We start from the raw sequence: 23,303 nt of genomic DNA on the forward strand, positions 1-23,303 counted from the left end.
TGCCCATTCTGTCTTCCAACAGATCATCTCATTTATCTCCTACTTTAAAACTTGGCTTTGTCAGTAGCTTCCTGTAAAATGCCAAAACTTCATCTGCAAGATAAATCCTTGCCAGCTGCTCCATTTGATATCCTTCTTACTGGTAGCATCCCTACAAATAAATGCCTACATATCTGCATAAACCTTACATGTGAGGGATAACAAATTGCTTTTCAGACTGCAATCACAACTGGGTACTTCATTTGCCCTTCCCAGAGTGTTAACCAGTAGGGTAACAAACCTGCATCTCCAGAGTTCAGCATCATAAAATCAAAGTAACCTGAGAGGAAGTCAAAGACAACTTATCTTAAAATCTCTTATCTAAATTTATTCAATAGATTTTTCTTTCTCCTCTTTGTCATGTTACCTAGTTTATGGCTGAAAGGGTCTCCAAACACCGGCTCTGTTTAGAATAGTAGTATTTATTCTACAATTAAATCACTTTGAGTACACACTGATACTGTGGTTGCTTTTCTAATCAGTATTTAAGTACATTAACTTATATAGATGTAACATGCAGATGTTTACACAGTGACAACAGTATTTGCTCATACTCTGTTACAATCACCCTTTCAAATGCTCATAAAACACCAGCCACTCTGTTACATCTAGATGTAAGATGACCACCAGATTCAGCTCATTTGGCACCTTCTATCCATAGAAATGGCTGTATTTTCAAACTATAAACTTAAGGTTATTTAAGGCATTGGATATATGTTAATGCATCCAATTCAGCTGAGACCATATGCTTTCCAAAATCCATGCTATGCCAGTTCTGCAAGGAAGAAAAAAGGTAATACTTTATAGCGAATTGCTAGATGGTACCTGTGGTGCTGTAACTTTGGCTGTGAGACTTCCAGCCTGCACATCTATCAGCCATGCATATTCCAAAGTATCACTTCCAAGAGGCAAACCTTCCGCTGAAAACATCGCGTGAGCACGCAGCTGCAGACCTGACAGACTAATGTGTCCCTCTCGAAGAACTTCATCCACTGAAGGTCTCTGTTAAAGACAAGGTAACATTTAAGTTACAATTAATATTTTCAAGAGTATATCATTAGAAAGTGCAAAGAACTGTAGTCAGAGATATTTCACACACATTCATTTTCACCTCTTAAATCCTGTTGATTTTTCTATGATTCTATGATTATACGTTTAGTCTGTCCCAAGACTTCTCACCGTTCAGCATGCAACAACATATATGCAAATCCTATGGGTGGAAGGGATCCTCATCTAACCCAAGTTTGTTTTAACCAACAGCAACCATCATCAACTTTTCCTTCCCCAAAATTCAATTTTAAGAGCATTACAACTTCCCCAATACATACACACCCACAAAAACACTCAACTGGACTGCTACCTGATAGTTGTCATTCAGAAACAAATTCACTGGAGACAGTACAAGTTGAAGCATTGTTTCTCTAAAACCTTTCTTCATCTCAAAACACAACCTTTCCAAGAAAGCTGTAGGGCATTCAGGACCATCTGGACTGCAATGCTAAAGTAAAAATCAAACAAAACCATTTCAGAAACTGAAAACACACAACACTGTTGAAATCGTCAGATTAGAAGCAAAGCTTTAACCTGGAAGTGTGCTAAGTTTCCTTCAAGTTGACACTTAAAAAGAAGCCCATGCAACTTCAAAAACTTTTCAACAATTACATACAAACCCATTTGGGTGAACCCAAACCTTTATCTAGACTATTATTTAAATTCCTGGGGATCCCTCACAATGCAGCTGTGCAAAGCAGGATGCACCATTAGAGGACAGCATTGTTAATTAGCAGAGAAATCATAATGGTCAATCCAAAATAATGAACAACTGATGACACAAATCAAGTTTATTGAAAAACAAAGTCATTTTAAAAAATCTCCAGTTCACCTTCCAGATAAGCAAAACCAATCACATCTCAAATTGCTTTAGATAGCCACAACCATAGTAAAGAGTAGTCAGACCTTTTAAAAAGCACCTCCCTAATCTAATGTTCCAGGGAGTTACGTTTAACTCCAGATTACGAAACTGGAAAAAAAAACGCTGCTTATAGCAGCAAAATATTTTAAGATTCTAACGCACTTACCACTGGCAACCGCCCATGCACTTTGTACAAGTTAACAAGTACAGTAATATCCCAGGGACGTAAAGTAAGAGGGTGAACTGGCTTGACTGAACTTTCATTTTCCTTTTTGTCATTTTCCACTCCAACAGCTGTCCACCCAGAGCTTGAAGACGTAGAGAGTGACAAAACAGGGCTTGAAATAACTTCTTCAAAATCAGTGTACATGTCATCTTCTCCAAAATAATTTTCCTGAGAAAAGGAATTATTTACTATGACCATAGGGAAAACAAACTAAAAACATACAGGCAAATAATGAAATACAAATCCAACCTTCTTCTGTACGTTAGTCCTCCCTAAAATAAGCCATATATCTACAACCTATAGCTGAAGAAACATAAATAGTTTTATTTTATGAAAAATAGGTAAGTTAAGCGAGCAAATTCATGCCATGTGCTTTGCAGAACTGGCTCTTAACAGTTCCCAAAGCACTGGTATTCCAGATGCATGCGGTACAAGTAACTGTCCTGAAGCACTATTACTGACATTTTAAAATACATTCTGTGCTCTTAAAGATAAAAAACTTCAAGAGAGTAAGAACACAAAGGAAGTCACACTTATCCACACGGAAATTTCTGAAATTTTGTTGCTCTTCCTGCCCTCAAAAAGTTAGCCTGATATAAAAGTAAATGTAATGAGCAAATTAAGTCTCTCAAGAACAATTTTTTTTCAATGATGCAAATTATATTTTCACATTAAGTCAGTATGTGGCAAGTGCTGGGGCTTAAACATTCTGTGGAGCAAAATCCTTTCCAAGCAGAGGTTACGACGTGGACACGAACACTGCTCCCACCTTCATTCTGAGAAAGTCATTCAGTCCCTCAGCCTCTCAAATTGACAGAAGTATTCCACCTATTACAAACCCCTCTGGTGATTTGTGAGATACGGACCAATTGATACTAGACAGAAGATCAAACTGAAGCAGATTTGAATTTTGCAATGTGTATTGCTTCCCTCTTCCCTTTTCTGTGCCTCATTTGCCTGCCAGACTTCCCCGTCCTTTTCTAAGCACAAGTCTACAAAGCAAACAAGCAAAGAGGAAGTGTGCAACGCAGAGGAAAAAAAAGTAATTGCCAAGTATCCATGTCCTTGAAAAAGGTCTGCAGAAAAGGCAGGCGTTATTAGCCTTGAAATGATGACTGCCCTGGACACATGATTTTATTATCTTGTACTGAGTCTCCACAGTATTTTTCATGTTAATAAACTATGTATGAATTAAGCACTGCTCAGTACACAGAACAAAATCTCTCTGAAGTTAAGCAAAGCTAACTGGCTTTGCTTTTTAACAAAGGGAAAAGATAAAAGACAGCGTTAGGAGACAGACCATGAAGTATTTTTACTATGCAGACCCAGCAGAGGGTGCTATGAACTCTAGTAACTTATTCCTGGTACCTTCTGCCAGGGATGCAGAGATTCACACATTATTCATTCCAAGCCAGTAAGCCATCCAGTACGGAGCACAGTGCGCTACACCACAAACTACCTCCAAAGAACAGAAAACTTTTCAAAACTGCACAAGTAATGCACATACAGGAATCTCCCCCATGTGTATTTAAAAAGATCAATGAAAACATACTGACAATAACAGCTGAACCACAAGACAGGAAAATAAGCATTAAAGAAAACAAACCTAGATATCTACTAAAAGATGCTGCCAGCACAGCTGGACAAACAGATGTAAACAGCAACAAAAATATTAAAAAGTACAGTAAATATGCATTTTCAAAAACGAGTTATCTAAACTTTCTCTTGAGATTTAGAAGATAAAGGCCAGTTTAAAGCTGAGAAATCTGCACTTCAAAAATTAAATGATCATAGAATCAAGGGACCTAACATAGCACTGCTAACATATATCTCCAGAGGAAATGAGCACTGCAGACGTGAGCTTGCATGGAAATACAGCACCATGCTCTGTAGAACTTCACATGCCCTAAAGGCACAGCTTCTAATACATCTTTGCATAAAAGTAGTTGTTAATGTAAACTCTAGTCATAACCATGGATTTTTATGATCCTATACGTTTATATATATAGAACTCCACAAAAGGAAAATTATGTTGATACAAGTATCCACATCTATACTGCAAGTCTCCTCATAAGCCTGTGCCAACTGAACTTATCCCAGCCATGCCCTATCACCAAAGTCATTCCAAACAAGCCCTTATGAAAATTTTCATCTAAGTACATATTCTGCAGAATTCTCATTTTTCTGTTTCAAACGAACCACTGCTGTTTCCTACATGCTTACATGCTTACCTTTATAGACAGAAAGGCTTTGAGCAGGGGTCCGTACAGGGTTATCTGGGAATCTGGGGAGAGTTCCAGTTCCACGTGGAGCTTATCTGGGGGCAGCTCTGAGGGGTCGAGGGGAAGGCGGGTTGAAGCTGTGGGAGACGAAATCACACTCTCAGCTGTTTTCTGCGATGGCCTCAGCACAGATAACATCGTTTCTTCCATTTCTGACACTTGGGAGTAAAAGAAAGAAGAAAACAGACTTTGATTATGATGATGTTAGGCTTCTAATGGATGAAATTCTACAAATACAAACGGGTAATAAATATACAACTTTTTGCAACTTTCTAATTTGGATTCTATAACTATGTTAACGTAGCTATGCTACAGAACAGGTTTCTCATGCTTAGTAGCTATGAGAAGACAGGAAAATAGAGAATATTTTAGTCAACATGAACTATGCAAGAGAAAACAATCCTCCAAGTTATGAAAAAAGATCAATTTATTTATCTTGCTTTTCAAGTTAAACAAAGACCTGCTTTTATTTCAGTGCAGTGGATTTCCCACAACCACATATCTATCGCAGAACAAACAAAAGTGATTACAGAGGCAGGCACATTTTAGAAGTTGTATTAGAAATGTATTCTGAACCAACGATTTTGTAGGCCAGAATTTCCCCTCAACTCAACTACTCTAGTCACAAAAGAGTTCAGAAATTCAAAATTCTATTTTCCATTTCTTCTTTTTACTTGGAGCAAAACAGAAGTGCTTTGTCTTCTTTAAGTGAGGAAAGGCCAATAGAAGGAAGTGAATAACTGGAAGTGATTGCCAAGAAGCAAAGAACTTTATGGGAAAATGATATAAAATTGTTGCTCCTTATGGAGTTAGACTTCAGGTGCTAGTTTAACTGGAAGAACCAGCACATGCAGAACTACACTGAATACACACATGTAGCCAGCAAACTACCTTCAAGGCTTTAACCTACCATTTATTGCCTATAATGCTTGTTCAGTGCCTGCATTATGTTACAGAAGTTAGCTAAATGCCACAGTGAGAACACCACTTATTTGGAAACTGCACCTCTTTGTTATGCAACATATTTATTCCCCAGAAGCTTAGTGTTCTGTCAATTGACACAGAAGAAAGCACAGATGGATATTACTGTAACAAACACATTGTGTCAGCAACACAGGATCAAATCCAACTGTAGAAGTGAACTCAACTTGATTCTTTGAAGGATTATTCCTTGAAGGAAGCTCCAGGTGAAATTACCTGTGTATACACAAACTTCCAAAACCAGGTTCAATTGCTATGATTACAAGTGAATGGTTTCAAATTTCAAATATGCAAATTTGACACAAACTGACAAGAGTCTCAAAAGAGCACTTAATAAACATCTGCAAGATGAATCTTATTTATCCTGTTTCATACTCTAAAGTTTGAGGTTTTAGATTTGAATTGCTGGAACTCAAAACCTAAAAACCCTGTTTAGTCTCCTGTCTTCTAACACCTGCTCATTGAGGCATATTCAAATTAGCTCTCATTATTATTAGAAAATATCTCTCTCCTTCCTCAGTTCTTCTTTCTTTATTCTCAACCTGAAAGACTTTTATATAACCCCATAACTTCTTGCATACCTCCCTCTGCACTTAAAATACTTGAACGCAGAGATAAAAGTAAGGTATTCCGTAGCTTTTTTTTTTTTGCAAGCACATATATATATATATATTTCACCTTTAGAACTTCAAAACAAGCATTCAAACATTTTCAAAATTTAAATTTAAATTTTGAATTTTTGAAATTATTGTTAGACTTGTTAGTCTAACACTCCTGCCTGCCTGCCATGGTTCACTTCAACAGTGCTAGCTACAATGAAATCTCAGAGTTCCATATACATAAATGTAACATGATGTTACTGTATCTCATCTTTATAGTTTTTAATATTAAAATCATAAGACAAATGTCATAACATTCAGGGGAAAAAAGGCTTAGAAGGTTTAAGTACTATAATACTGCCCAAAATACTGTACTTCATATCTAATATACTAAGTGATACTTTATGCAGTAACCCATTTAAGAGATCCACTTTGCTAAGGACAAGGAGAAATTAACTACAGACAGTATCCTAGTATCCTCTTTTTCCACAGGGAACGGGGACACTTCCTGAAATTTTGCATTGAAAGAGATGTTGACAGGTTTAAAATCAAAACTAGTGCATTCTAAATATTAGCATTCTCCCATTTGGAAAAAGAATAGTACAGTTCAAAATCAATTTCTGTAAATTTAAGCAGTTAAACCCAACCCAACAAAGTTGCAGCACTTCCTGAAATGAAACATGCTAAGAAGAAGGTATTGGCACTTACAGGATTGTTTTAACTGCTCATCTGCCTTTTGAGGATAAATTGGGTGCCATGAGTAGTCAATTGTAAACACAACACTCGGGACTGTCCAGCATTCAACCCATCCAGCCCTTTCAAGGAGAAACAGCATACTTTTATTTGAAGTACAAATAATTTCCCATTAACATGAGGTTGTTTATTTTACTAACAAAATAAGTAACTATCACAAGGCAATATAGATACATAAACATATATCAAAATAAAACTCACTCTTCGTGAGTGATGTTGCGCCACTTGGGTTTGCCTGTTTTCTGACCACTCTGACATTCAGCAGAAATGCAAGATTCGGGATTTATTTTATTAGGCTGACAATCTTTCACCAACATAAAAAGGGAGTATTTACTAGGATGACAATCTGGTAGATACAAGCGAAGATCAACATCTTCTCCCTAAAACCAAACATTAATAACAGAAGAGTTTATGTACATTCACTTTACATATAATGCTGCTCATGCTATTTGCATGCTCACATGTACCATCATCTTCACTTTAACAGGCAAAGCAATGCACAAGTCTCAATTTTCATGTGATTGCTGACCACAGCTCCCTCCAATCTGTAATAAAATCCTAAGACCTTTGTAGTTCTTAGCAGTTTCAAGTCCAGTAACTTGAACATTAGAACACATCATAAGCTGTAAAACACAGGCGCATGGCTCTCAGGGATCCTTGTTCTTCTGTTGTTCAACTCATAATGCAAAGTTAGTGACTGGCACAAGACCATCCCGCATCTTAAATAAACCACACTTTTTTTTTCTTTCCTCTCTTTCAAAAATAACCTCGCTTACTTTGCTATCAAATTATACAAACTTAACAATATCACCTTCAAATAGTTTTTATTGTTAGTAACCCTACACTGCTTCTATTTTAGGGAAAACAAATCAACAATTACAGTGTTCCAAAGAATTTGTTGTGTATGTAAAAAAAACTGTGAAAAATCTGAGGACATCTTTCCAAAAGTTTCAGTTACCCATTCCAGAATTCTGTTTTTATCTTTAAACATGTGTTGGACTTTCAATCTCTAAGGAGAACAGACTTCCAAGTGATAAAATATATATATATATATATACCCACAATATAACTATATATAATAAATATACATACTGTATGTGTGTGTATATATTATATATAAATACTGCATGCATATATATATGTTTGTATGTACGTGTATATAATGAAAAAAATAAAACAGCCTATGATTGGATGCTTCATGTAATCAAGGCAAATATATTTACTTCTGGGTTAGTTAAAGAAAAATTCTATGAACAGAAAGTGAAAGATACTATTTTTCTTTCAGGAAAGAGTTTATGCAAAAGTTCCTAACTGAAGAAGAAAATGAAGTGAAACTATTTCGCATTTAAAAGACAATGGGGCTGGGCAATGAGGGAAGAGAACTTACCTTTAAAGAGAATCTAGTATTGCATGTAGTTGGAACAAAGTCAGTAAAAGGCAGAGAGAAAACAATGTTTAATGTTTCTCCACAAGCTGCTAGATAAACTGTGAGAGAAGAAAAACAAGCAAAACGCTGTTAGAATCACTCCCTATTTTGTTCTCAGGCAAATTATCAAACAGAGAGGTAAAAATTAAGGAAAAAAATGTTTGTGAACTCATGACAAAGGAAACTGCTATGCATTTAGAGTATAAATTACTATGTTACTATGAAAGTATTTACCCGCCACACCTTGTCCCTTATATAAGGGCATTGTACAAGGAAACTGCAAGCAGAAGAAAGTCAACTGCAACTAATATCTCATGACTTTCTTTATTGCTTCACACACCAGTTCTTGGACAAAAACAGAACACAAAAAACAACAACAAAACACAGGGCAAGTTCCAGGCTTCTGATAAAGTAGTGAGCCATATTTTTAACAATAAGACAAAAACATGTTTTTTGATGCTTTCAGCTGTCTTACTGAAGATGTCAAGATCTCATGGTTTCTGTTTACAAGCCATCTGCTGTATTAAGTCAAATGTTCAAAGTGTCCTCAAAAATGAATGCTAAAATGTGATCTAGAACTACATTCCCAAGAAAAGGTGTATATATTTGTACAAAATGCACAAAATAAGTGAGGACATACAGCACTAGAAGGATGGCTGGCTTGTGCATAACAACAGTAGCAAAATGGGCGGTTATCACTGAACGTGTTTCATAGTAAATATCCTTCCATTTTTATCACTTGTATGTACACTTCTTTTGAATTAAAAAAATTGACCTCACCATTTTCTTGTTGTTTGGTGGAACAGTCAATCCAGTTGTGCTGATTTGCTGCCCAAATCATTTCAAATTGATGAAACATGACTTTGAAGTTCCACATATAAGGAACAAATGAAAAAATGTCAGGTGCACTATCACTGGACCAGTCTTGGATCAAATCTAAAATTACATAAAGTAATAAAAGATAAGTTAGTAGCAATCAAGTGAAAAATTTCTTCTTCTAGTTAACCTGGCGTTTCATAAATTGTAAATCTTAACCATTTGTCCCTTTATAGAAAAAGGAAATTCTGTGAAAATTAATATAACTATATGCAGCATCACATCCATTTCTCAGGCAGATATTCCATCAACACTTGCTCTGAATCCATCTCTTATTTCTCGCTTGCTTTATAAGCTAGAATGCCATAGGTTTAATTGTGCTTTCTAGTTCACCTTTATTCAGCAGCAGTTACCCATTTACCTATAAGCACTGGACTACCAAATAATTTCCTTTGGTTTTCCCCTCAGATACTACGAACATGTACATGAGTCATATATCCCTACCACCAGGTCTAATACAGCAAACAATGTTGCTGTAGAAGCTCAGGGGTTTGCACTGCACATGTTGGTACTACAGCACTTTACAAAGGATGACTCTGGCCCAACTAGGAGGATAACTTTATTAGCATGGCACTATGCCTGCACTAATTAATCCTCCATCCAGCAGGGCTAATTAGCACAGGTAGTGCCACATTGATGGGGATATATTCTTTCTATTACTGCAGCTGGAACATTCAGCACAATTTGGTGATGCAGGGCTGCCTTGAGTACATGTATTCTTCTTCACAGCCAAAATCCTAAGCAGCAAATTACTTTCTCTCATCATCTGTCAGCCACAGGGACATGACCTAAAGCCTGAATAGTTGAAACTCAGTCAACCAAAGAAGAGAAGTATCAGAGAAATCAACATCCTCGGTGACAATTATTAAACAAATCAATAGCTCTGGTAAAATAAATTAATTTGAAATTTAGGATGACTTAACAAAACTGCAGATCAAATTTAGTTTAGATGTTAAAAAATCAATTATTCAGTATCTCTATTCATATATAAGATTACTGTGCAATTAGACAATAACAGCCCACAAAAGATATCAGGAACTTTGTCCTCAGAAATAATCTGTTGTCCTAAATATGTGAAAACACATCACCTGCCTTTGTATACCTTTGTAAAATTTGAAGAAATTATAAAGAAATAATATTTAATTTCATATATAACTTATTTAATACAGCACATACCTGTGAAGAAGCTTTTCTGAGCAAAGATAAAATGATATGTTGCTTTATAAACCTCAAGTTCACATTGCCATGTCTGTGGCATGTTCCATATCCGGGGATAACTGGCATTAATATGAAACTGTGAACAAGATATTAAAGCATCAGAATTATTTGAAAACATGACAATGCTTGACCCTGTAGCTCAGCAGTTTTCACACATGTACTCTGCTGAATAATTAAAACACTTTTCCTGCTGGGATGAACAGAATGCCTCTCCAGTTCCTTAATAATTTAATCTCACTCTGTCTTTCGGTGTTTGAAGGTCAAGTGTTAGTGTATTCATTTATGTGGAAAGGGATACTACAAACTTCTGATGCTGCTCAACAAATATACCATCTGTTACTCTAGATGTACCCAACAACTGATATGATGCTCAAAAATTAAACATTAAATTCATTACTGTAGTAAAGTCATTTAAAAACTATCAATAGAAATAATAAATATACAAAACAAGTGATGCACAACACAATTGCTCACCCCCTACTGACCAACGCCCAGCCAGCCCCGAGTAGCGGCTGCTCCCCCAGTTACATGTACACAGTTACGTGTATATATATAAAGTTCCTTAGATACCAAAGTATTGTAAAATAAATTTAAAAGGCATATTTCTGCACTGCCTATGATCCTGAGGAACTGCTCTATAGACAGAAAAATATGCTCTTTATTAAAAATTCTTCCAAGGCTGAAGCTTTGTGCTTAATAATGTAAACTTACAGCCAGCATTTCAGCTTCTAAGAGAGTGCGGTACTGCATACTGCTGGTCGCATCAACATGTAGAAGCTGTCCTTTAATTGTAGGTGAATAACCTAGTAGATAAAAAATATAAAACAAATATTCCAATGTAACAGTTACACACATTTTAAGAAGTTATAACCAGTGATTTCAACAGTCTCCTAACAAAACTAAGAAATATCATGGTGGAAATTAGCACTGTGATAACTCTGTCTTCTGACTTCAGTCAGTCAAGAGATTAACATGTTCTGTCTGCATATAGGAGGGATGACAGAAGTCTCGCTGGGTCTGGAAAGGCTTGGGTTCTGGAGATCTCAGCTTAAATTGCAGAATGCATGAATGAAAATTAAATATATAAATATATTCTCAATCAAGAGAACAAACAGTTCAGCAAAAGGGCTTCAAACCAGCCAACAAAATGAATAAATCCAAAAACAAACCCTTAACTTTACATTTATCTTATCTTCATCTCCAACTTTGGAATTTGCTTTATTTAAAAAAAATACTGCTAAATTATTAGTATGCATTTCTCAGCATGATTCAACAACTACACTAATCCTACTGAAGATGTCTTTCTGCTTTGATTTGACATTGTATATGTAACCTGCTTCAACAAACGCATAGTTTAATGATGAACTTTCTAGTAATTAAAAATTTTCTTTTGGTTTTCTTAACCCAAATAAATAATGAAAGTGACTTAATTATTTATATACATAAATGATTTAATGACTTGCAATGAAACATACAAGGAAATTCTTCTTGTTTCCTTATTTAACTGTATGTATATATTTATATGTATATATATATATTTCTTTGCATATGTATGAATTATATATAACTTACATAAGAACATATATGTATCTTACAGTTAAAGGTAAAACACTGCAAGATGCTCACACTTACGTGAATTAACACAACTGCTCAGGAAAAACATTAAGGAAACAAATTACACTTAGCCTTAACTCACCATTTTCACCTACTGTCATGGGAATATTTATCTCCAAATATGATCCTGCGCCAACATTTACATGTACAGCATTAGTTTCCTACATGGTTAAAAATAAAAAAATAAAAAAAATAAAGAAAAAAGTCCAAGCGTTATTTCTAGGCCGTCAACATCAACCAGTGTGTACTTTATGCCTCTAGCTATCATTATCCACACCTAGATTAAAGAACCTGATGACTGAAGTCTTTCTTGTCTGCCCAAAAATTACTAATGAACTATGTGCAATGAAATCAGACATAAAGTCACACTAAACCCTATTTATAAGAATAGAAACAAGGAAAAAATCCAACCCCACCACGTATACGCATTTTTTGTTTCCCCCTTTATTCTCTCTCCCCAGTGATATCAGGTATTCACCCAATATCAGAAAAGATTATCTCTTCGTCAGCGTGAGCTCCATCCTAATGGAAGACTGAATGCACAGGAAATGTCCAGATGAAATATTTGCATGACTGTAGGAGCTGGCATAGCTTAAGATATAGCTTCAAGGCTAAAAGAAACTTAAAATAAGCCAACAAATATTAATGCCTTTCAGCCAATATTTCTCTTTGAAGGGTTTACACCTAATCACAGAAGATTAGTACAACCCCTACCAGCTTTTAAAACATAACAAACACCTGAGACAACTAAAAATATGTACAGCCAAAAAGCACACTGTAATCACAGTAGAAAAAATGATCTTCCAGACAAGACTTCATTATTCACCCTATTTTTGGTAAAAAGCAAATCAATGGTGGCATCTGCAATTATATTCATCCGCAGCTCAAAAGCGAGAATCTGTCTTGGTTTCCCAGGCTGAGCGATTTCTGAGACTTTCATAACTTGGTAGTCTGGCGGGAAGAAAAATTTCCACAAGCAATCCCTAGTGGGGAAAAAAAAAGTGTTTTTATTCACAACAGAAATATATATACATTTATGTATTTATTTAGTTTACTTAATGATTTTCCACTTAGTTATGCTGCTGAGTCTTAAGACAAGCAGTAGACACTGGAAAAAGACTGCTTATTTGGAAGACTTCCTGATGACGAGACTAACTCATTACCAAAATAAAACTCCCAAAATTCCAGATTGTAAGAAATGCCTACTGGATGAAAGCAGTAAGTCAGACCTTAAAAAATTAAGAACAAAAATACCTAACTCAGATGGCAAACTATGTCTTTCTTCTTACTCCTGATCTTTGGTTTACAAATCTACTACAAAAAAAAAAAAATAATAATAATAACAAGTAATCTGTTTATGCTTTGGTTTGTGCATAAATAATCAACGTACTGTCAGAAATAAACAAAACTTTAAAATGCTTGGGATTTCATAATGGGAATGAAATGAAGCCTACATTTCCACAGACTCATATCTGAACATGTAATTACATGAAAGGAAAGCCACAGTGATGTAGTACAGACAGCTTAGCTTCTTTGGTTCTCAAGGGGGAGGAAGCAAGTCTTTAAACAGTTTCCGTGCACCCAGCACCTGACCACTAAAGCAACATAAACATTAAACAACAAAAAACTAACAACACAACACATGCACACAGTCAAATCTAAAATAGTGACACCTGCCCAGGGAAACCCAACTCATTATTACATGAAGGAACAAAAATAAATATTTTTAGAAGCCCTTCTATGAACTGGGAGAACAAAGTCCACAGAATCTCTACAGATTAGTGATTCTAAAAAGTTAGGCACTTTCCAGTTATCTTCTATCTATGGCATGACGACAAAGTTTTCCCAGGTACGTACCTATGAACTCTATGCACATTACATAGGCACCAAACTGCCTTTTGCCTAGCCAGTTAAAATTATAAAAAACATATCATCAAAGATCCAGCTTTCTTGGTACTATTTCTTAAAAATATCGTTAATGATTCACTGACTTCATGTGCCTAGCAAAGCACTCTTCTAGAAATTGGAGTTTTCTCTTAAGTTCAGTAAGACACTGTTGTATCTAATGACTTCTCTTTGGTCTGCCATCTTCACGCTCCTAAGAGACAGTTAATCAAAATAGTCTCACAGGAGAATTAACAAAGCCAAGAGAAGTATTAATCTGTAATTAGTGAGGGAAAAAAAGGGAAGGCACTGATTATGCCATTTTTACTTAATAGTCCTTGACTCTCTAAACAATCCTACAGTCTTCAACAGAAATATTCCTATGTGAAATATAGAAGGCTGAGTGAAGAACAGCAATAGAGCTCTGGCCTAGTATTTTATCACTAAAATATCTAGATAATAAATACTTTGGAGACTGCGTCAAGTAGTTCATTCTCCCAAGCAGTGATAAATGATAACACCTCATTTTCATAGCCAGATTATTACTTTCAATTACAAGATTAAAGTCTTAAGTATGTAACACTTGATAACTAATAAAACTACTTAACAAAAATAGGAACATTGATGATTAATTAATAATAAAAAATCACTAGCTTTACAAGGACAACATCCTAAACAACAATGAATTTATTAATCCTAAACGATTGTGGCAGAACTCTTCTTTTAGGCTCCCTAGCCAAACCCCTACAAATGCCAAGACCGAGCAATCACATACTGGAAACTCTGGAATGTTTCGTAATAGTAAGAGATATTAAGGATAAAATTGAAGACATAAATCATCATAATACCTCTGTCTATCTGCCCAAGGTCCATAGTTGAAATCTGTTCCTTTTCCACAAACAATGTCCAAACCCCAACATGGTGGCAGATCCTGTAATTTGCTATCTTCATTGTTTGCTTCTCCATCATTACTTTCCTCTGTCTCCTCTGGTACAAGACCTATATTACATAATATAATAAACAGATTATCAAAGGAAGCTGCTTCAAGTTAGCATGAAAAATGTTCGCTAAGCACAATACAATTAATGTATTCTGATGTCAGTTTTATTTGAGACCACTATAGTACAGAGTTATCAAGCCACAATTCAATACCGACTCACATGGGAAGAGCAAGTAATGACCAAAAATACTTGAGATTTTCTGAAGTGCTGCTCACTAATGTTAGTGAAATGCTGGCATAAACAGCAGTTTTACCTGGTAAGTATGCTTTTTACCAGTACAGGCTTTCGTGTACCCACATTCAGTTCCCAGTCCTACTTAAAAACTAAGTTTTGATGACCAAGTAAAAATAATTTCCACAGACAACACAAGAAAATAAAAAGAAAAAATATACTACAGTAGACCCAGAATTACTAGTAAAAATTCAATCAGTTTTTCAGCGATGATCCAAAGTAGCCTCCTATCCTCTACCAATAAACATCATTACTGAATGATTTACTTTTTATTTTATTGAATGTTTTACTTTTTATTTGTTTTATTGAATCTGTTCACCTCCAGTACTGTGTGCAGTTCTGGGCACCACAGTACAAAAAGGACATTAAACTGTTGGAGAGTGTCCAGAGGAGGGCGATGAAGATGGTGAAGGGCCTGGAGGGGAAGACATACAAGGAGCGGCTGAGGTCACTGGGCCTGTTCAGCCTGGAGAAGAGAAGGCTGAGGGGGGACCTCATCGCAGTCTACAACTTCCTTGCGAGGGGAAGTGGAGAGGCAGGTGACCTATTCTCCGTTATCACCAGTGACAGGACCCGTGGGAACGGTGTTGAGCTGAGGCAGGGGAAGTTTAGGCTGGACATCAGGAAGAGGTTCTTCACCTAAAGGGTGGTTGCACACTGGAACAGGCTCCCCAGGGAAGTGGTCACTGCACCAAGCCTGTCTGAATTTAAGAAGCGATTGGACTGTGCACTTAGTCACATGGTCTAAACTTTTGGGCAGACCTGTGCGGTGCCAGGAGTTGGACTTGATGATCCTTATGGGTCCCTTCCAACTCGGGACATTCTATGATTCTATGATTCAGAAAATGCCTTAAGTGGATTCACAGTAAAAGCTTTTGCAAACAAACAAAAAAACCCTGCAAAATAAAGTGGTAACATAATGCACTGGATTTAAAGTGAAAAAGACAGACACTACAACATTCAGAAATAAAGGCATCAAATAACCTTTAAAAAAAAAAACACACCAAAAAAAACACAAAATATAGTAATAGGCAATAAAAATATAAACTGCCCCTTTTGGAAACCTGCATCATTTAAGTTTACATCTTCAAAAAAACACTTGTTTTAAGTATCAATATTCATTGTTGCACATTGCATATAGACTCAAGAAAGGCACCGCTGACTGAGTGCCTACATCTATATAAAAATACTCGTCAATAAAACCATTTGTTCTACATGTAGTTATTTCACCCTTGGAATTCCCCAGGCCTCCTAGACGGACCGGTCTATATGCTGACAAAAATCATTAAAGAGAAAACGTTTCAAAATTTCACAATCTCCTAGTTATGAAATGCACCAATCTCCCATTTGTTTCCGAGAAATTTGGGGAGGTGGGGGACTTTCTTTTTTTTAAATTGCAGAAAAAATTAAGTACAAACCTAGGTAGTAATACTTATGAATGCTTTTATTCACTTCAAAACATTACAGTAACTGTTTCAGTATGAAAAGAAATTATCTAGCAAGTGCAGGTAATTAAATAAACAACCTTCACATCCCTTAAAACTTTAACAGAACGTACCTGGTTCATCCATATAATAATAGATATCTACATCATTGGACTGCATTACCACAAAACCTTCACCCATCAGCCTCGGTGGTCTGTAATGGAAAAAAGTGCAAAGATTAAAAATAAAAACACTGAGATTCACCTTCATAAATTCAAATAATATTACAAGTTAAACATAATGGAAGAAATAACATAGGTCAGATTCACTTGTAACTTGCATGTAGTACTTATTTAAGTATCATCAATAAAATTGCTAACTGCATCAAACAAGCCATTCTAAAAAATATTGTACTGAGAGTATCTGTATAGACTTACACAAGTCTAGTACAACTATTATTTTTAAAAACTGAGAAGGTACAAAGGTTTGTGGAAAACCTCTTAGTGATCAATTCCTCCAGGGTCTTCCAATTCAGTGGAATGTCACTGCAGACCATGTTGCATACATTTCTGCTCAATAATGCCAATTTAAAAAAATAAAAAAAAAAATCAAAGATTGCAAAGTATTTTACAGGCTTGAACAAACTGAATGCCAATGCTAACCCACAAGCAACATGTCATACACTTGGAAAAGCCTTCTGATTCCAAGAGATTTCAGCAGCCATGCTGAAAAAAGCCACATCATATGTCTACAAAGAACAACAGAAGGGGCTATACTATGCATAGTTCTACGTCCTCATGGCAAGTACAAGCATTCATGCAGTTTTGTCCACATATGAGCAGGTTGAAGAAAAGTCAGATCCAAGCAGGAAACCACACAGACACATTAAAACCCATTTTCAGAAGTCACCTATGTGCAATTTGCCTTTATTGCTGAACCTCTGATGCCCATTATGTTCGCTGAACAAAAAGACCTGTAGCGCTGGAGATACACCGTATATGGCATCCAGGAAGGTTTTGTGGGAAGGACTCCAATTTGATGCCATCCCTAGACAGCAGCTCCATGTGTCTATGCCACTCTTGGCAGCAGCCTGACTTTAGGGTGACTACAAGAGCCACAGCTACCTTATCTGCTAGGCTTTGGTCCCAAGGCATGACCAGAAGGGTAGGTGTAGCACGTGGAGGGGCCCAGCCCAGTCAGGGCACACACCACAGGCTGTCTGGATGCAGTTGTTTTGGAGTCCATTCCAAGTGCAGGTTATAACTTCAGTTACTCTCTTTCCCTCCCTATCACTGCTGCTCTTCCAGGTCTATGTGCTACCTAAATTAAATGGGCTTCTGAAAATAAACCGTCAACGCTCAGTCTGGTCTCAAGTCTCCCCTCGACAAAGGCTGCTGTCATATTGCATTGTCTACCCCAAATTGCAGAAACCATTTGATCATTACATTATTATTACTACATAAAATAGCTTAGAGGTTTAGTTAACTCATGCATTAAAATCACAGGTTCCTCTCTGCACAAAGACATTTCTCAAGCGTCATAACCCACAATCAGCTACCAAAGTTCTACTTTCACTGTTTCTTCTTCATCAAGAGTTCCTTTCTCCTTGTCCTACAACACGTTCTTTCACCTGCTAATTGTTTTCTTACTAAAATAGCACCCAGAACCAGAGGGACAAGCCTTCTTCAGTAATTAGACCATTAGTTAAGAGGGGAAAATAAACGCTCTCTTCTTCCTTAATAGCATTTCCCTCAAAAGGACCCAAATGCTAAAACTAATGAATCAAACACTTTCCCTAACATTAGTATGCTAGCCATACTATGACACATTTCTCAGAGTATTACAACATATACACATTCATACATTATATTTTATACTCCTAATAAAAACATTATAATGTGAAATTTATATTTTCGCTGCAAGACACATCTTTCTCACTTTTCAACCACTTCTATATATTTGCACTTCTTACCAAAAGAAGAAAACCTGATGACAAAAATACATGGTCAAAGACTGTGACCTGGCAGAAGCATGTTGCTCATCGCACCGCACCTCATCTCAAAGGCAGGAAAGCTCGGGGAACATGGCAGGCAGCAGACGCAGAGCCCACGTACTGCTCTGCTTCATAAGCAGCAGAGTGAGAAAGTCTAAATCAATTTTACTGTAAATGGCAGCAGCAAAAGATGAAATACTTCCTATTCATTTTAATTTTCCAATTAGTTGTTTTTCCTGTGTAAAATTGAATTGGCCTCCCCAATGAGATGTAAATATAGCGAGATCTGGAAAAACAATTGTTTAGCAGTTCCTGAATAGAACAGGGAAGAAAAGTACTTAGAGATTTATAATAACAACAGTTTATGGGGGGAGCTCAGTTCATTCCGCCTCTGCTCCACAACGCACACGCTCGGGCCAGCAAGTCCAAAAAGCTTACCGCTGCTCAGCAGCACCAGGCGGTCACTTCAGCCTCACAAATTTCAAGGAAGCCGCTCTGCTTTGTAATGCAGGAGAGGAGAAGGTCACAGCGTAACAGCTGCCTGCCTCTGCCACACAACTAACTCCTCTGAGCAATGCCACCAGCTGCTATTGTCTGGCTATACCACCTTAGCAGGGCACCTTTTGTCAGGCAAAGTTTGTGTCTTATTTAAGAAACTTCATTTCACCATGAAGGTCAACCAGCTGCTGTGTGAGGTGGCCTGTGTATGATGCCAAATTTTACTTTTCTGCTCTATCTGGTACACATTTTGTTCTGTAAAGTACAGGATAATACACCCCTCTCACATGAAGTGTGCTCCCCACTCTGACAGCACAGAGAATGAGTATTTTCATACCACACACATTTATGTCAGACTATACAAATACATTGGAGAAATTACATTCCTGTTTTAACAAAACTGGGTGTAGTTGTACGATATGAATGCATACAGCACGCCAAACAACCATTTACTTCTGCCTTTCCAACAGCGTTCACCTATACAGACTTAGTGTTGAGATTAAAGCTTACAACAAAATTGTTAAGATTTTATATAGAATTATATATAAAGATTTTGAGCTAAGCCTTCTTCAACACAACCTGAATTCACCAAGTCCACGGCCTGCCAGCCACTGTCACTCGGCTGTAAGAAAAGCGGGAAGTGTTGACAGGAAAGCCTTAGCAGCTGAGATAAGGGCCAAACCCTCCCATCAAAGACCCGGGCTCACGCCATCCTCTTCACCTTTGCGCTGCTCCACTTTCTGCAGAACGCCTCTGAGCTCTTACACTAAACAGAAGTGGAGGAGGAGAAGGGATTAGCACATGGTAGCTGGACACTTTCCTCGGTCCTACTCCTCACATTCTTCTAGAGCGTATGTTTACTGGGTCTTCATACTCAATTAAACCCTTTTCCTCCTTGCTCTTGTTTTGATCTGTCTGAACTCACTACACTTGTAAACAAAAAAAACCTTTTTGCCTGTTCAATGTGTTTCTTACAACCCTCGTTCGTATACAAAAAGGAAAGTTCGGTTCTGTATTGTCATGTGTCAGTGGTTTGAGTCTCTGAAGGACACTATGAAAATACAGAGTAGGTAACTCAAGCAACTTGTCATTTTACATTACCAAGAAGTCAGAGGCCACAGCAAACAACAGAGCAGCCAAGAAAACCGGTCTTTTCTTTCATAATACCTTTGCTTATGCCAGTCCTAGGATGGTCATATGTTAGGGTGACAAGTGACAGGTAGTGAACCCAGAACTGATTCAGATTTAAGACCAACATGCATTTTTCTTAACAAAGATGAATTCCCTTATCAGCGTTCACTGCACAGCCATGCACACAAGACAACAGCACTGCTTCCTCTACCAGTATTCTCAACCTAAAGCACACCTGAAACTATCTGCAAATAACATGGGAGAGGAAGACCTAATGAGGCCATATGACCTGATCTCTTCTCCTCCCTCAGCAGGAATAGTTAGTTACACCTCGCCCGACTGAGGTGGCAGAACCCTAGAAACCCCACCACAGGCCATTCACAAAGACGGGTTAGATAATCATCTCCTCCACTGTCATTACCATCATCATCCAAGACCATTACTTAATATCTACCTGAAGCCTCCGCTTTGAGAATGCTGACTTACTCACAGATCTCCAAACTCATCCTGACCTGCTTTTCCTAGCACTTTTTTTTAACTTGTGTTTCGGAGTATTTATTTGTAAAAAGTGATGGAGGTGTTGAGGATTCCTTTATAAATCACTGCTGTCAAGGCTGCTTTTTGATGTTTGTATTAATTAGTCGGTCTGCTACAAATTTTGTTGTCACTTAACCGTTTTCTATACATATATTGCCTGCAGGAATTTCTGAAAGTTAAGACGTGGCTTAATTTTTAAGCCAAAGAAGCACAAGAGGGCAGGCTCTCAAGATTCAAAAGCATTCCCATTTTTCAGTGAACTGGGTCATTTGTTGAATCTGCAGTAAATTAGGGCACATGTTTTCTGCGCACATTATCCTTCAGCCATCAGGAGCTGTAGGGATGGTAATAGCATAAAAGGAAAATACTTAGCGGAAGCACGAGAAAAGGCTAATAGTTTCAGTTTCTTAATCCTATTTTGTTTTAATGTTGTTAGCTTGTTTTCATTATTAGTTGGAGAAGTTTCCTTTGTTGTCATGTTTGAAGAGTGAGATTCTGTATATACCCACTGAGTATTATTTAAAACTGAAAAGATATAAAGGTATTTTATAGGTGGCAGGATTTGGCTGATACAAATCTAACTAAGGTAAAGTCAAATGAAGCACAGTTTACTTCGAAGCATCATAATTAATTCTCTGGATACTGCTGCTTAGAAGCTATATAGATAGATAAAACCATTTAACATGAATACATATATGCAATTGTCCAAGGATAGTATGCATTACATACCTTTTGTAGACCAAATAATACCTGTGAAAATCTGTGAAATTTAGCATCTTTGTCCAAATTGTCTGTTGAATATATAATTTTATAACCATTGAATAAGATGATGTTGAAAATTCTGGCTATGAAATTCATACCGTATCGAGAGTATTAATATAGTATGCACATGAATGTCTATCTGGTTCAAGTGTAATAAAACCTGAAACCTAGTGTCAAAATACGTCATGCAAGCACCCCATTTTTTGGTTGCTTGTGTTAGTATTATTTAGTTTGTTAAAGCTTCATAAACCTGGCTGTCTAAGAACAGAATACGAAGAGGTAAAAGGATCAGCAATCTGCCTTCAGAAGATAACCTCATTTCTACTACATCAAATATTGTGCTGTTTTTCCCTTTTTTCTTTTTTTTTAATCATTTTCCAAACTATATGCAAATCACCTCTACAGAACTAAACACCTTAAATCTTGCATAAATACTAAAATTTTACTGTTGTCAAAGCCTGCATATAACTATAATATCCAAGTGAAGGAAAATAATAACTAAATACAGAATACTAATCATAATAGACATATAATAAATATAGATATAATAGACAAAGACAATAAAATAGACATAAGCATAATAGACAAAAAAATCTGCAATGACAGAAAACCAACACTTTTTTTCATAAGCAAATAGTTTCAAAGATCCAACATCTAATAACTTCAGGGTGTTAAAAATGCCAGCCACCTAAACCCACTAAGAAAGTCACAGAAACACAATCAACTTTTTCTTGATTTTCTTAAAATAAATTATGAAATAAGGAATCTGAACAACAACAACAACAACAACAAAAAACAGCAAAACTTACTCATCATTTTGAAGACCAACATATCTGGGACTTGGAACCAGCATGACTCTAACATTTTCCAATTTTCCTTTCACGATATGCATAAACTGATCAAGGTGGCTCGAAGGTGGTTTTGTGGTATATGTCAAAAAAGCATCATCAAAGTTAATACAAAGTGTTTGTGGCTGATAATGATTCCCAAACGCCAAGCGACCCTAAATTAAAAAGAAGACCCAATTGCTTGTAATACACTGCTTATTGCATATATGTATAGATAATTCACCTATAATAATACAGTTTAACCACCCGTATGCAAAGATTAGGGACCAAAATCTTGTCCTTAATCTGCGCATAACTAAAATATTAGCTTGCAAAATTCCAATATTTTATATCCTATTATGTCAGTAAGTTTCCCTGTTTTTGTGAGGCAGCATTAACTCTTAAGCAAAATGGCCAAATATCCCTATTAAAAGATGTATGGAAACAAACAAACAAAAATGTGTAACACCCATTACCTAGCTTAATTACGTGATATTCTTGAAATCATTACAAGCCTAAGAAACAAGTCCTTCCCAAAATAGAGAACATAACTTTGTTTCTATGAGCACCAAAACTATTATAAATCATGATGGAAAACAAAAATTAAATAGAATGTAAAAGAAAAATGAGTCACAAGCCTGATTTTTATGAATGTATCAGGGACTTGTTTGACTTACCGTGCTCACATTGACTTTAATGACAGGAATAAGCGATCTCCATGAGGAAGAAGGGTCTTGAGATTCTGTTTTTACTTTAACACTACGGAAAAAATTGTTTTTATTATTTTCTCTTTTCTGCAGAAGAACTAACCAAGCTTTTTTTCTAGGGATCTGCAGTGCACAGCTCTTGGGGAATACTTCTTCCCATGAGGGTGCCTCCTCTCAAGGACCTGCTAGCAGCCTACAGACTCAGAGCCTGGAAGCACGTGCAGTTACACTTTGGTGCTGGTGTATTGTGAGCTAACACAAGTAGAAAACAAACATGCCATGTTTTAACACAGAGCAAGTTAAATACATCTTCCTAAGGGGAACTTGGTCTGTTCTAAAAACACCTGAAATACTCCTTTTAAGTCTTTGGTGAAGGATCTGT

The 23,303-nt window shown here is 36.6% G+C and overlaps 1 protein-coding gene across 1 annotated transcript in view; it reads right to left on the bottom strand.

Moving 5' to 3' along the window:
- The window catches only part of BLTP1 (bridge-like lipid transfer protein family member 1), a 109,791-nt gene that overhangs the window by 74,666 nt on the left and 11,822 nt on the right, over window positions 1-23,303 (bottom strand). Inside the window, exons 7-22 of the mRNA XM_083835806.1 lie at window positions 22,892-22,973; window positions 22,197-22,390; window positions 16,601-16,680; window positions 14,659-14,809; window positions 12,753-12,909; window positions 12,009-12,087; window positions 11,024-11,115; window positions 10,271-10,388; window positions 8,999-9,154; window positions 8,180-8,277; window positions 6,994-7,172; window positions 6,748-6,854; window positions 4,409-4,617; window positions 2,118-2,345; window positions 1,400-1,537; window positions 865-1,041 (exon numbers count right to left, since the gene is read on the bottom strand). Of these exons, the coding sequence (XP_083691932.1) occupies window positions 865-1,041; window positions 1,400-1,537; window positions 2,118-2,345; window positions 4,409-4,617; window positions 6,748-6,854; window positions 6,994-7,172; window positions 8,180-8,277; window positions 8,999-9,154; window positions 10,271-10,388; window positions 11,024-11,115; window positions 12,009-12,087; window positions 12,753-12,909; window positions 14,659-14,809; window positions 16,601-16,680; window positions 22,197-22,390; window positions 22,892-22,973 (2,245 nt within the window). The remainder of the gene's footprint in view (window positions 1-864; window positions 1,042-1,399; window positions 1,538-2,117; window positions 2,346-4,408; window positions 4,618-6,747; window positions 6,855-6,993; window positions 7,173-8,179; window positions 8,278-8,998; window positions 9,155-10,270; window positions 10,389-11,023; window positions 11,116-12,008; window positions 12,088-12,752; window positions 12,910-14,658; window positions 14,810-16,600; window positions 16,681-22,196; window positions 22,391-22,891; window positions 22,974-23,303) is intronic.

This window comes from Anser anser (genome assembly GCF_964211835.1).
Source record: "Anser anser genome assembly, chromosome: 4".
In the NCBI taxonomy this organism is placed as follows: domain Eukaryota; kingdom Metazoa; phylum Chordata; class Aves; order Anseriformes; family Anatidae; genus Anser; species Anser anser.